The sequence below is a fragment of the Schistocerca cancellata genome, chromosome 8, assembly GCF_023864275.1.
Source record: "Schistocerca cancellata isolate TAMUIC-IGC-003103 chromosome 8, iqSchCanc2.1, whole genome shotgun sequence".
Taxonomy (NCBI): Eukaryota; Metazoa; Arthropoda; class Insecta; order Orthoptera; family Acrididae; genus Schistocerca; species Schistocerca cancellata.
The window spans coordinates 83,307,277-83,323,320 of record NC_064633.1 but is presented as its reverse complement, the minus strand read 5'-3'; the positions used below and the strand labels follow the sequence as shown (position 1 = coordinate 83,323,320).

At 40.0% G+C, this 16,044-nt stretch overlaps 1 protein-coding gene across 1 annotated transcript in view; it reads right to left on the bottom strand.

The window, feature by feature from the left end:
- The window catches only part of LOC126094937 (1-phosphatidylinositol 4,5-bisphosphate phosphodiesterase-like), a 524,263-nt gene that overhangs the window by 321,315 nt on the left and 186,904 nt on the right, over window positions 1–16,044 (bottom strand). Inside the window, exons 5-7 of the mRNA XM_049909585.1 lie at window positions 9,318–9,397; window positions 8,005–8,140; window positions 7,731–7,831 (exon numbers count right to left, since the gene is read on the bottom strand). Of these exons, the coding sequence (XP_049765542.1) occupies window positions 7,731–7,831; window positions 8,005–8,140; window positions 9,318–9,397 (317 nt within the window). The remainder of the gene's footprint in view (window positions 1–7,730; window positions 7,832–8,004; window positions 8,141–9,317; window positions 9,398–16,044) is intronic.

Genomic DNA, 16,044 nt, shown 5'->3' with positions numbered 1-16,044 from the left:
AACAAGAAGCCAATAAGTACCTAAAAATGGTCCTGGGAAGTCTGCATGAATACGCTCTCAGGGCTTCTCAGGTGAAGGCCACGATGGCAAAGATGACTTCGGGGCGGCGGCCTGTGACGCACAAGGGACACAGGCAGTGACCATGTGTGCGATTTCGGAGTTGATGCCGGGCCAGTACACATGACTGCGTGCCAGAGATTTTGTGCGAGAGACACCCCAGTGCACAACACGTGGCAAAGCATTGTCAGGGGAAAGGAGGATGACACCATCCCTAGCTATGAGGCGGTAGCACAAAGCATAGTAGTTCCGCAATGGATCAGAAGTCTTAGCGGATGGACGATCTGGCCAACCCTTCTAAATACAGTGTAAAAACCGGGAGAGGGTAGGGTCAGAACCCATAGCAGCTGCCAGCCGGTCCCCGGTGATGGGGAACCTGTCCAAAACCGACTGCTCGGCAACATCCAGGTGGAAACACAAAAGTTCGTCCCTATCGAATGTCAGATCAGGACCCATGCGAAGGCATCAGCATTCGCATGTTGAGCCGCCAGCTGGAAATGAATCTCATAATTGAAATGAGACAAGTAAAGAGCCCAACACTGGATGCAGTGTGCAGCCTTGTCAGGAAGTGATGTTGATGGACGAAACAAGGACACAAGTGGTTTGTGATCCGTAACAAGATGAAATTTGGATCCATAGAGAAAAACACCAAACTTATGAAGAGCATAAATAATGGCCAAAGCTTCTTTTTCAATTTGAGAATACTTTTGTTGGGCATCCGTGAGCGTTTTGGAGACATAAGCAATGGGTTGTCAGAAAAACGGTGTGCAAGGACTGCACCAACCCTCTATTGAGAGGCATCCGTGGCAAGAACAAGATGTTGGCCAGATTGATAAGTAGCCAGGCATGGAGCCTGTTTCAGCATAGTCTTCAATTTCTGGAAAGCCACATCGCATGGTGCAGGCCAGTGAAAAGGCACGTTTTTATGCAACAGGCGATGCAACGGCTGAGCCACTGAAGCAGCAGACGGTAAAAACTTGTGATAGTATGCTATTTTCCCCAAGAAGGCCTGCAGTCCTTTAACAGATTGAAGGCGAGGAAGGGCATCGATCACAGCGACAGTTTGCTGAAGTGGACGAATACAATCCTGGGAGAGTTGAAACCCCAAGTACGTGATAGATGCCTGAAAAAATTGTGATTTCTGAAGATTAAACTTAAGACCGGCAGTCTGTAAGACATGAAAAAGTGTGTGGAGATTTTGAAGATGTTCATCAGTGGTGCAGCCAGTGACAACAATGTTGTCCTGGTAATTTATACACCTAGGGACAGCAAGCAATAATTCTTCCAAGAATCGCTGAAAGAGAGCAGGGGCGCTGGCAACCCCAAATGGCAATCATTGGTATTGATAGAGGCCGAAAGGCGTGTTAAGGACCAGAAACTGCCGGGAAGCAGCATCGAGAGGAAGTTGATGATAAGCTTCTGACAGGTCAAGTTTAGAAATATACTGGCCTCCAGCAAGTTTAATGAACAATTCTTCAGGTCGAGGCATAGGGTAAGTGTTGATAAGGCATTGAGCTTTTACAGTGGCTTTGAAATCGCCACAGAGACAAATATCACCATTTGGCTTAGCGTCGACAATGACAGGAGAGGACCACTCACTGGAAGTGACAGGAAGCAAGGCCCCTGAAGCAGTGAGACGATCCAGCTCCCATTTGACCTGATCACGAAGGGCCACACGAATAGGCCGAGCCCGAAAAAACTTAGGCCGAGCCATGGGTTTGAGCGTGATATGAGCTTCAAAGTCATTTGCACAGCGTAACCCAAGAGAAAAATGGGACAAAAGTGTTGTCGACAAGGAATCCAATTGAGCACATGGAATGGCATCAAAGACGATATTGACAGAGTCATCTATGGAGAACCCAAAACCACGAAAGGTATCGAAACCAAAAGGATTCTCCATGTTACTATGGTCGACCACAAATATGGGAACAGTGTGAACGACAGATTTGTAAGATTCCTCAGTATCAAATTGTCCCAAGAGAGAAATCTGCTGTTTATTGTAAGTCTAATTGCTTAGTGACAGGTGACAGCATTGGAGAACCCAACTGAAGATACGTCTGAGAATTGATGATAGTAGCAGCGGAATCAGTATCCACCTGCATGCAAACATCTCGACCAAGTATTTGGACAGTGAGGAATAACTTCCCCAATAGGGAAGAAGTACAATTGACAGACAACACAGAATCAGAATCAGCGTCATGTTTATGAACATCACGTATGCGGTCAGATTTGCAAATGGATGACACATGACCCTTTTTTTTTTTTTGCATTTGTGACACATGGCCCAATGTTGTGGACATCTCCTTGTGAATGTTTTGTAAAACACCGCGCACATAAAGGAAGTTGCCGTGGGTTTTGCTGCAGTTTCTTAGAGGTTCATTTACGGTTAGGCCGAGGCTGCGCTTGGAAGCGTACTGCGACCACGTCGGGCGGTGGGGACATGCCACACACTTCGTCAACATCGAAAGGTTGTATTTCCCCGACGTCACCCCATGCCTCTATTTGCGCTCCAGCGGCGTGAGAAATGTCAAAAGACTGAGCAATGGATAGGACTCATCTAGAGTCGAATTTGACAACTGAAGGGCACGTTGCCTAACTTCTTTGTCGGGCGTCGATCTGATAACAGCATCCCGTACCATGGAATCGGCGTAGGATTCTTTGTGAACTTCAGTAACAAATTGACACTTTCTACTGAGGCCGTGATGCTCAGCAGCCCAAGGGTGATAGGATTGAACCAGTTGTTTTTGACAATGATCAAAGGCAACACGAGAGGCTACCACATGCGTTTGCTTTTGAAAATAGACGGACAGAAGTGAGCACATTTCAGCAAAGGACAAAGATGCAGGATCTTTCAAAGGAGCCAATTGTGACACCAACCGATACATTTGAGGTGGAATCCATGAAAGGAACAGAGACTTACATGTTTGTTCATCCGTGACATGAAATGCCAATATGTGCTGTCGAAGACATTTTTCGTAATCAGACCAGTCTTCCGCCATTTCGTTGTAAGGAGGAAAAGTAGGTAGAGACGACGACGAGAAACGCCCCGCATTTGATGCTGTGACGAAATCACGAATCACATTTGTGAGAAGTATTTGCTGTTCTATGAGACCTTACAATAGTAATCTAAAGTAGCCATGGAAACATGTGGGTCAACGATGGAAAAGAAAAATCCCATCCTCGTTGCCAATTGTTATAACTTCAAGTTGAACAAATATATTTAGAGGAAGATGCAATACATGAAAGTCACAGATCAAGTAAACAGAGTAAGACGTGTGTACACTTTAACAGTCAAATCATAACTGAGTCCAAGTCTAGCGGCCGCTGGCTGGCTGGCCGCTTAGGTGGCACTGCTGCTGCATGGCAGAGGATGCGCGTAACTGCACGGCTGCACTTTGAAAGATCGGCGAGTCACAACAGTAGCAACTCCAGATCACAAGAACTGACAGTGTCCAGGAGAGTGATGTGCTAAACCCTCAACTCTCCATCCACATTCAGACATTCAGTGACATCGTCAGCAGAAGCTGATAAGGCCAGGGCCTGTGGATGGAGTAGTACTGGCCTGAGGTAGGTGGCAGAGGATTTATTATCACTATGTGAAGACTTCATCAAGCAAGACACAGTTGTTATGCTGGGTGGGCTGGATAGCAGTACTGACAGAGAGACTGGGTACAATATAGTATGTGACTTGTAAAAATTTCATTAGCATTGAGACAAGCTAAAGTTGACTTTGTATCTTTTCTGGGATGACATGACCAATCTCATTTGAACTGTTTTGTTGGGAGAGTCAATTTGGTGTTGGAAAGCTGCTAATGTTGGCTACAGGATCACATATTGGCGCAATTCTTGTTGATTTCTGGGATTATACTAGGCATGGATTTCTCCTCAACAGGAAATGGAAGGATAAACTGGCTGGGCTAATAGCAGAAAACTTAAAAAATATGGGTGGACCCGTCATGAGTAGCACAGTACCAGAGGTTACAGAGCAGAACTTTTTTAGGATATGGAGGACAGAAGTAAATAAGATTTTGAGAGAGACCTGGATTGAAACAAAACTTCAGTTTGAGGAAGAAACTAAACAGCATAATTCTGGCATGCTGCGTCAGCATTTTCAGCAATCAGCAGAAATTTTATTTCCACAAATTTTATCTCAGCCACTGTGAAAGCCTAGCTATCCTTATTGCATCAAAGTATTTGAGATTAATAACTAAAATTAATAAACTACTTGCGGTATAGATGTGTTAACATTTTGCGGTCTAGCTGCGAGCTATGCTCGCAGGCCCTGCACTAAGCTTTGCTGACAAGCGAGATGCTATGCCCACAGTGACATAACAAAATACATAGAAAAAAAACTACAGGTTATACTCGTAGTTTGTGTGTTTAGTTATGCGGCTTGATGGTTTAGTTATGCAAAAAATCCACTAGATAGCAGCACCAACAAGAGAAATGTTTGTGTCTCCACATTCTGACACATCCACATGTAATCAGTGCCGGCAAGATGTCATATACTGATATCGCTTACACATGAAGAATTTTTGGATGTTCTATTCAATGATTCAGAGTCTGAAGGAGCATTTTGTGACAATCCTGAAGATGACAGAGATATTGCCGATAATTATAACATATTTACTAGAATTTCGACTTTGTGGTATGTTGAAACATGTAAAAAATAGTAGGCTGCTTGTACATGTTTGCTATGTATATTTCATGTAATATATTTTGACTTCTAATGATAATACAGTTTATCCAGCTGTACATATGACGTATTTATATACAAAGGAATAGCTTCACAATGATATTGAAATGACATTTCAACAGGAAACGTGTGCAATAGATCGCAAATTTTGGAATGGTAATTACTTTCAACCTCTCTCTATGGTGGACTATTATCCAATGTGTGATGTTGTGCTGTGCATCCCAGAATGCTTTAACTATTTCACATGAAAGCCAATTATGTGTAGAAATAATTTATAAAAAAAAATAGTAATGTAATTTAGCTGTGTATTGTGATTTTTTAATAAATACCTTTCAGTTGTTTTTATAAAACATAAACAAGTGCAATATCCTTTCTACCTACAATAAATCCTACCAGAAAACTCTTATTTTCCTCGTTTCAGCTACAAACTTTTGATATCAGAGCAAATTTAAGTGAAGTTAGTAACTATGATGTGGTATTTCATTTTAAAGTTTAAAGTACAGTAGTAAAACAGAAAAAACTGCAATGATTTATCTGTAACCACTCCTGAATTACTCTTTTTTTTTTGAAAAATGACAAAAAACCCCAGTCTGATGTGCTAGAATGTCATACAAAGTCCCAGACCGTAAAGTGTTAAGTTTCACTTTCTTGAGAATTCTCAAGATTTAAAAAAAAAGGTAGTATATAGTTGGCTTTTTAATCATCTGGTAGCATAATATATTGTCACAGTCACAGTTCATATTGCTCAAGGGTTCTGATATTGAGAAACCTGTCTTCACACACAATGAGAATTTACTTAATTTGTTACACAATAAATTACAGACCACTTGTATATTTAGTGATCTATCAAAGGCATTTGACTGTGTAAATCACAATATACTTTCAAGTAAATTAGAATATTATTGTGTAGTAGGAAATGCAACAAAATGGTTCAACTCCTATAACCCTGACAGGAAACAAAGAGTGTTAAAAAAGGAAAGAGACATGTATTAAGCTATCAGCCAACATCCACCTGGGAATGAATTACATTTGATGTTCTAAAATATTCGATATTAGGGCCTTCACTTTTTCCTGTTCATATCAGTGTCCTTTCATCAGTGGCACTGTCTAGTTTGTTCTGTTTGCAGATGATACAAATATTGCAATAAACAACAAATCACATAAAGCCTTACAAAGATCGGCCAATGAAATTTTCACGGATATCATTCCTAGACATAATGGTTCCCAGACAATTCTTTGTCACTAAACTTTGAAAAAACACACTTTATACAGTTCATAATTTTTAAGAGGTTTTGCACCAATATATGGCTACAATACCAAACAACCAGACAAAGAATTACTGCTTGATAATACGTTCAACCAGAAGCATATAACAGAACCCCTGAGGCACCTAAACCAATTTCTTTTTACACTATGAATGTTGTGAGACATAGTTGATATTAAAAATTAAAAAAAAGCTACCATATTTTGCTTACTTTCATTCCATAATACCCTGCAGGATTACCTTTTAGGGTAACTCATGCACCCAAGCAAAAGTTTTTCGGATCTAAAAATGTGTAATGACAATTACCTGTGATGTGAACTCAAGAACATTCTGATTTTCAATAACTTCCGTTCACCATCATTGTGCTGGCACTTGTCATTACATCGGAACAATAACAATTTGTTACACATGCCTGATGAGGCATATCAGTCAGCATACCCAAAACCCAGGAAACACTTAGGACTATGAAGTATGGTTCCTCTAATGTGACATATGGTGTGCAGTCTAGTTGAAACAATTGGTGCAGTCTATTTATAAACAAGACATCAGAAGTTTCACTAGTGTGGTATTATTTGGGAATGTTTATTTGGCAATATGGGGCTCCAAGCGGCAGCAGTGTTGTTTCCAGGTTCTGATTTCTGTGTAGCTCCATACTCTTCAGCCATACTATATATATAACATTACAAGGTCTGATGCCAGTGATCAATCATGGCAGGGGCAAACGTGTTGGTAAATATACAATGTAGTAAGTTATGTAAAGGAAGTATTTTAAGGAATTTATCAATATACATGTTGATATATATGAGTGAAATATAAGAAACATATGATATACATGACCAGAAATAAGGAAATAGAAATTTCTCTTTTGTGTGTGTAGTACTATTTGATTTGAGACATTAGCTTATATCAACACTCAGTACAAATGATTTAAGATAATGCTTCTATAGCGGCACCTATCAATGTTGTCAACCTGCTTAAGACTCATTAACAAAGTGTTTTCAAAGGGGAAAAGAGAACCAGTTTTTGAATAATGCTGAGGGGAAAAAGAGGGTGGTGGCAAGGGGGGGGGGGGGGTCTGAGAGGGGAGAGGTGAGTGAGTGAGTGAGTAAGTGAGAGTGTGAGAGAGAGTGTGTGTATGTGTGTGTGTGTGTGTGTGTGTGTGTGAGAGAGAGAGAGAGAGAGAGAGAGAGAGAGAGAGAGAGAGAGAGAGAGAGAGGGAGGGAGGCAGAGAGAGGGAGAGTGAGAGAGGGGGGGGGGGGGGGGGAGAGAGAGAGAAAACACTAGGAATGACTTTTCTTGAAAAAAGTTCCATTTGTTTGGACACTGAGGAAGTTTAATGTTTTTATGTTAATTAAGCTTACCATTAAGAACATCATATTTTTATGAAGAATCTTTGTAAATAATATAAATAAAAATAGTGACAATGAGGACAAGGCAGAAAGGCATTGACTGACAGATTTGATAGAGTTGCTGTATGTGTATGAGAGAAGGGCAACAATACGGCAACGTATGCAGATTTGTGAGGGTCTCACAACTGTATTGTTTCAAGGGTTGATTCATGAAAATCTAAAATAATTTGTTGCTTGCAGGTTTTTTAAATAGCATCTGCCAGATAACTTTAAGATTGCGATAACATGTACTAGTGACAATAACTGTGCGACATTAGTATGAATACTGTTATCTGTAAGCACTAATTCAATGAACCATACTCACATTGATTGGAAAAGTTCTTCAATGTCAGTTCTTGGACAGATCTTGTGGTACAGTGCATAAAACTTGTTGAATGTGAAATCTGCCGCATCAATTGAAGCATGCTGTAAATTTAAAAAAATTACAAATATTGTTACATTCCAGTCTGGATTTTCCATTGTTGGAAAATTACAAATACAATGTTTATTCTACTGAGCTCATTCGTAAGCAAAGACTTGACCTTCAAGAATAGAAAAATATGCATTAAAACATGTCATTATCAAATAAGGTAACCTACTTTTCTGTGGGGCAGACCCAGCTCAGATAGACCTTTGTAGACCAGCTTCTCTGTTTGTCCAGATGCAAAAGTTTTGGCTACAACTCTAACAGGAACTTTGCCCTTGGGATTCACGAGCAACCGAAGGCGCATCCAGCTGAAGCATGAGACATATACTTTTTGGCAGAGGAAATGAAATGATAAGAAAAAAAGTCTTTAGGATGAATTCATGCAGCATAGGTTGTCTCCATAGTAGACTGTAATAAGTTGTAAAGATGCCACACCATATGACCTCTAGTAACATTTACAGGTGAAATAAAAATCCTTTACACTCTTTGTTTCTAAGACAGCTTCATTATAATTGTAGGCTTCACCGAATCATTCCATTACGACTGAATGGTTAAAAGTGAGTGAGTGAGTGATTCTGGCCTTTCGGATTTCCTCACTATGCTTGGTTAACAGTGTGATTTTGGGTGCACAGCTGAGTTGCTATTTCCATTTTATGCAGTGTGTTTCAACAATCAACCAAGTTATCTTCATCAGGTGCTGTGAGCTGCATTACTATGTGTACTGACGTCCAGACAGTGAATACGCATAACAACAATATTTGCAGCACCTGAGGAAGACAATAGGTATACACATTATTTAACTCTACAGAATCACAAACCAGTCAAAGCAGAAGACAAAGGGGTTGCTGTAGTCTCCCTGATTCTCATCAACATCATCAACCTGTTGCAAAAAGCACACAAAAGAGACACTTTTTGTTGTAAGCACAGTTTCATGGGATGCTGTACACTATGCACCCGTGAATTACATCATTATTGGACATGAATCTGAAACTACCACTTCATTATTTCAGTTGAAAACCTTCCATGTGTTTTTGAAATCTCTATGGATTAGTAAACATGTTTTCAAACTCAGAAGTCAGTCACCAGCTCACCTGGTTAGAAGGTTTTTCAGCTGAAGATGATGCAGCTACATCAAAAACACACATGAGGTGAATAAGAAACCTCTGAGAAAGAATCAAAATGCATCTCCTTTTATTTAATAAACCCACACCTACAACTAGTCATATTTACTTGAGCAATGGCAAAATCACCATATTTTATAACAGAAGAATCAGCTGTTGCAGAGAGTACAGTTTATTACAGTACTAACACAAACAAATAAGCACAAAAACACCACAAGTTTTAATCTTGTGAAATAAATTAAATAACAAAGAATATTAGTGTTCATATTATGTCTTAATCATTCTGAAGAAAAGCTATTAGAAAGTTAGTAAAATTTTAATGGTTAGCATGCAAAAATCTGTACTTTGCATTGGAAAAACTTACTGTTTCTTTAAACACATCATTGGGCATATGTTGTCTGCTTTCACATTGTGTGTGATTTTCCTCAGTCCATCTAACCAGACCTAAAAAAACGGCAAATGAAATATTTAAGTCAGAAACATGCTGTCATACATATTGTAGTCACTTGTTCACTAAAAATCCTCTGCACAGGTATCTAGGCAGTCCCTATGGAAGTGATACTTATTGGGTTAATGTATTCCTACATTCCTCACTCAATACTGATTCTTGAAACATCACAAGCAGGCTTTTGTAGCATAGTTGACATCTATCGTCAAGCATCTGCCACCTGAAGTATTCAGCTTCTCCATGTTACATTCCCACTGGTCAAACAAACCTTCATTGTATACTTTAAAAACCCCGTGTTAGTTCTATTTGATACAGCTTTCACACACTTGAACAATGTAGTAAACTGTGTTGTACAAATATTTTACAACCCAAATCTTTTGTATATTGATTGCCTTATGGGAGTGACATAACTGACTAATTGATATGTGTCAAATGCAGCGTTTCTTCAACTGTGAGATGTTCTTTGATCTTTCTGAGCTCATTGGCTTGCAAATGTGTTTGGTTTGTGATTTGTGGCTGATTAATAAAAGAGAATATTGTCATACCAATAATGTGTGTATGTGTTTTATATGTAGACAGTAGCATTCCTATATAATTTGTGCCCCGGAAGAAGAAATTGTGTTCTTGCGAATAGGTTATTTGCCATGATTCACATGGATAAATTTCTTTATGGGCAACACGAATAATCTACTGCATGCCATTGAAAGTGCCATCCAGTACATTAAACATGAAACTGAAGTTTTGCAATTGCCTTCTCCTGTATTTCAACCACAGGATTCCACACCACACGCTGAACGAACTTGGAGCAATGTGCTAATACCCATGCTGGTTTTGTCATCACCAGTTACTCTGATGCAAGCACTGATCAATCCCTCTCACAGCCACACTGCACTGTCAAGTTACATTAAACCCACACGAACATGCTATTGGTGCTGGTTGGTCAACCCGCTTCAGTACCACCCACAAGAGCAAAAGACATTCTGTCAGCTTTCATGATCCTCCCATATCATGTTTACAATTACAGGCTCTGCCATGTACGCCCAACCAATCATATATATGTTTTGTAATCACAAAAAATATTTTTGCCCACCAACAAGTCTGTGATGACCCCGAACAATTAACTTTAGAAATCAGAAACCTCGAACAATGAGTGACCTCTTTGATGTCAGATATTATCTTATGCCTCTCTCCAACACGCCTACAACACTCTCAAAATGGCACTGGTCTCACATTGCACAAAACCAACACCTCAAATGCTCATGCAGATTCTTAGCATAAGAAGTATGATGATAAGACAACCACCTGAATTCCAGAGACATTTGGTCAGAATGATTGATGTATCATTTCGGATGCACTTCTACTACACATCTGGCAACTGCTATCACAAATTCAGCTAACCTTAATTGTTCTTGAATGAAAGCTATTATGCAAGCTGCTCCAAGTTTCTTAGAGTGCACGCCATACTCGTCTCATGTGCCAAAGTGGCCATCGCAACAAATGTTGTTTCTACTGAAGACAGCCAAACCATGCTGGACCAGGCTGATGAATCAATGCTTTACTGTGATGCCACGTCTGCTCGACAACTGTTAGTATACCTAAGGACCTCCGAACCCTCCAGGCCACTGTCAATAAATTGGCTAAGCAGTTAGAGACATTGTAACCACAAACCATAGCTGCAGACAGCGCGCATACATACCACATGCTTATTCTTGAGTCTTGTAGTTATGAGCTAATTCGGGCAGGCATTTTCTGGTTTCACAGACATTTTGATCATAAAGTTATGAAGTGCATGAAACCATGTTCATACCCAAAGGCCAAACGCAATCTGGTTTAGGAGCAACAGATAGTGACAATCATGTATAGTGCCTACCCCAGAGGACCTGTGATGCTTTTAGATACACAAGCCACATAGATTTACACATTCTACTGCCAGCTGTAGTACGATACGAACACTGTCGCCCCCAGCATAACTACACTCTACGTCGTCACTGAGACAGTCAGTCACTGACTATTCTTCAGGCTTGGTGTTTTTAATCTACATGGGCACAGACGTCAGCACACTGCTGGCCACATACTATCCTGATGTCAAGCAACTCAGTACGATGCCTTTAATGGCAGCCAACAATTCCGTTAAATTCATGTATCGTCACAAGACTTTGGTGTTTCACATCAGACTTACATGGGTCCTTGCATGTTAACTGACAATGCACAACCAATTTTGGTCACACACTTTCTCAGCAGGCTAAAAGATGAATGTGATGAAATTGAAGAACTGGACAGGAAGGGAAGATATGACTTACGATACAATAGAGTAAAGACTATGACATGGGAACAAAACAGAGCAGGAAGTGCTACTATGGAAATTTTGAGTAAAGACGAAGAGGTGTTGCATAAAGATCGTGACGATGTCCTCCAGAGATGGCAAGAATATATAAAAGAGCTATATGACACAAATAGCAAACCAGAAACTCTGGAACTTGAATCACACAACAGTGTAAGTGATGACGAGAAAGGACCGACCATCATAATGGAAGAAGTAAAGTCTGCCATAGCTGCAATGAAAAATGGCAAAGCAGTAGGTACAGATACAATACCGGGAGAAATACGAAAATGCTTGAACCATGATGGAATAAGAGACTTTCTGACAACAGTAATGATTCCATTACCGAAAAAACAAGGAACCAAGAAATGCAGCGAGCACAGGACAAACAGTCTCATTTCACATGCAGCCAAAGTGATGTTAAGAATAATTAATAAAAGACTTGAAAAAGTAATGGAGGAGAATCTTGGCGAGGAGCGGTTTGGCTTTAGATGGAATACGGGTACCAGAGATGCAATAGGGCTCCTATGAATCTTGGGAGAAAGGTTTAATGAAAAAGAAGAGACCTATATATGTGCTTCATTGATCTAGAAAAGGCATTTGACAATGTGATTTGGGACAAGGTGGCGACTATAATGAGGGAAAAGAGAGTGGACTGGAAAACCAGAAGACTTATAAACTCATTATATCTTAATCAAAAAGTTTCAGTTAAAGTGAGAGGAGAAAGTACAAACTTGATCAGACTAGGAAAAGGAGTAAGACAAGGATGCTGTTTATCACCTACTCTTTTCAACCTCTACTTGGGAAATATGATTGACCAATGTTCATTAGATGACAAAGGAGTAAAAATTGGAGGAAGAAGAGTAGGGTGTTTGAGATTTGCTGATGACATGGTCCTTCTAGCCACAGGGGAAAAAGAATTACAGGATTTGGTGGACACCATTGCAACTAACAGAAAAAAATATGGAATGAAAATTAACACAAATAAAACAAAAGTATTGGCACTAGGAGGAAATAAGGAAATAAATATTATGCTGAATGGAGAAACACTAGAACAGGTGCAAAATTTTAATTATCTTGGAAGCAGGATAGACACCGACTGGAAGTGCACCACAGAAATTAAAACAAGGATAGCAATGGCAAAAGAGGCGTTTTATAAGAAAAGGAGAATCTTCTGCAGCGGTCTGGGCAGAGAACTCAGAAAGAGACTCATAAAATGTCTTGTATGGAGTGTTCTTCTATATGGCGCTGAAACATGGACTATGAGGAAAAAAGACAGAGAAAGGCTGGAGGCTTTTGAGATCTGGACATGGCGAAAGATGGAAAGAATAAGTTAGATGGACAGAGTAAAAAATGAAGAGGTACTGAGAAGAGTGGGAGAGAAAAGACAGTTACTAGATGTAATACAGAGAAGAAAAAGAAATTGGATTGGGCATATATTAAGAAAGAATGACGGACTGATAAAAACAGTTTTAGAAGGTTATGTAGAAGGGAAAAGGAAGCGAGGAAGGAAGAGATTCCAGATACTGGATGACATGATGGAAGGTACAACATACAGCAGCCTTAAGAAGGAAGCAATGGATTGCAGAAAATAGAGAGGCAAAGGACCTGCTAATATAGCAGATAACTGATGATGATGACTTTCTCCACAGGCTGCTTCAACTGTATATTTACAGAATGCTTGCCTGATGCATTCCATCAATGGTTGCACTATTCTTGGTGTAAAGGCTCATTTGATAACACACAACTCTCACAGGGTGGATAACTTAAAACACTTCTGTACTGGACAATGAAATGGGCCAGTGAGAGTTCTACCATCACAAGTTTGTTTCAGAGCTAGTAACACTGAAGATGATTACATGACTGTCAAGCACAAAATTACTAGGCTATGTACAGAAAATAGTGTGTTTGAAGGTATTCTGAAGGTCATAGTATGTGAACCATAAGTGGCCTGCAAAACATTGGAAATGCTTAAGATACACAGCAAATGGTGAAGCCATGAGGTGTCACCAAACAAACAAACACACACACACACACACACACACACACACACACACACACACACAATGTAACATGGTATTTGTACCACCCATGGTCTACCTGTTTCCATGAGACCAAAATTATTTTCAAAGAGGTGTTACATGTCTGAATCACACACCATTCACACAGTCCTTGGTGCTCACCATTCCATCTAGTATGCACGAAGAATGGTTCAGAGCATCCCTGTGATGATTATCATGTGGTGAATGCCCAAACAGTCCCAGATACCAATATCAAACATCCAGGATTTAACCAGTATTCTGGTGAGCGTGACCATTTTTAGTGTGTTGCACTGCCAAAAAGCATATAAGCAGATTCCAAAGGAAATCAATGACATACCTAAAGGCAGAGTGACAGAGGTTAACTGACTATGAAATTACCGTATTTACCCGAATCTAAGCCACACTTTTTTTCCGGTTTTTGTAATCCAAAAAACCGCCTGCGGCTTAGAATCGAGTGCAAAGTAAGCGGAAGTTCTGAAATATGTTGGTAGGTGCCGCCACAACTAACTTCTGCCATCGAATATATGTAGCGCTACACAGGCATGCTTTACAGGCACAAAGATAAATACTGGTGCCAAAATCTCTGCGTCAGTAAATAAATTTCAAAAAAAGGTGGAAGACGAGCTTTTTTCTCCGCCCCGAATTTTGACCACTGCATTTTCATACATTATCCAACGAAGTAAATACATATTCCGTATTGTTCATCTTCGAATGTAGCAGTTTTTCAATGTACTATGAAAATCTGACTGGCAAGACCGTTTGCGATGTTTGTCAGTATGGCCAATTCTACGTTCTGATATTTTTTCTACCTGTGAGAAGAGATGGTTGCTAATGGGAACTTTTACGAATTCTGAATCACATGCAGTATTCTCTTCACCATAAGAATAATATGAATATAAACATTTTGCCATGTATTCTTTCGTGTTTGCTGCTATCTCATTTAAATCCTGTCTGCCTAATAAACTACGAAACTAGAGTGAGACAACACAAACGCGGAAGTGTAAACATATGTCATGTTCATATTCGTATTATTCTTATGCCTAATAGTGATAAAGTCATAAATGAAGCACGGCAATTGACTAGATTTTTAAATCTAAGATGACTCTAATTTCTGTGCAGAAAATAATGTACTAAAGAGGCGTCTGCAAAGATTTTCAAACGGAGAAAAATTTTCGCTAAACTCTCGTTCAGAACATCTTCTATCATACGCAGTTTATTATTTGGTTCTTGTTGATCATTATCAAAGAAAGCAGCAGTGTAAATAACAACAAATAGCAGTCTCTTGCCATTGTTTCGCTACTGAGACAATCACTCTCTTTTTTTTTTAACTGTAAGCGGCGGTAGCACGCACAAAAGCAAACCATGCCGCGAGCGGCGACAGCCGACAGGTCGTGAACATTCATTATCGGAATGCGACAAACAATGCATGACACAGTACAGTAACGAATTTTCAGCTTAGAGTGACGAAAACACCTATAACAAAGAGAACGGCAATTATCAGATCAAAGAAAAATAAGCAATCAATTCAAACCAGACGAAGCACGTGAAAAACGAAGGGTACCCACATAAATAAGGACGGAGCGCCTGACGCATAGCAATGGCTACCTGGTAAAGCTTAACTGCTAAGCTTACGGCTCGAACCAAACTACTGTAGCTGTATCGTCATTCATTCGACTTGAATTGTGTCTCATATTACAATGGACCAACTTTGTTTAGATTTGGAGGTGCGGCCTAAAACTTTTCTCTCCCCTTGAATTTCGAGTCTCAAATTTCAGCTGTGGCTTAGATTCAGGAAATTATTTTTTCCTTTATTTCGAGTCTCATTTTTCAGGTGCGGCTTAGATTCGAGTGCGGCTTAGATTCGAGTAAATACGGTACTCTCAACAAGTGCTTCATCAGTGAACCTGCTTCATCAGTTGTAAAGTGTCGGCACATGGCTTCACACCCTTACCTGGGATGTTGGCTACTCTTTGTGCCTGGCCATGGCTGCAGAATTACCAAAAACTGAAGTGTTTCCTCAGCATGGTTAATTTTTATTGATCCCACTTCCCTGGAACCGCTGCAACACAAATGCACTGGCTGGCCACAACAAAACAGGCAAACACCCCCTCTATTGGACACCAGAGATAGAAACTTTCAATGACTTGTAAGAAAGCCTTGCTGATGCTATGGTGCTCACTCATGCCACTCCTAGGGTACACTGAGCTTCGACTGTTAATGTCAGTCAGTATGCTATCAGCACTACGTCAAAAAGTGAATGGACACTGGCAACCTCTGAGTC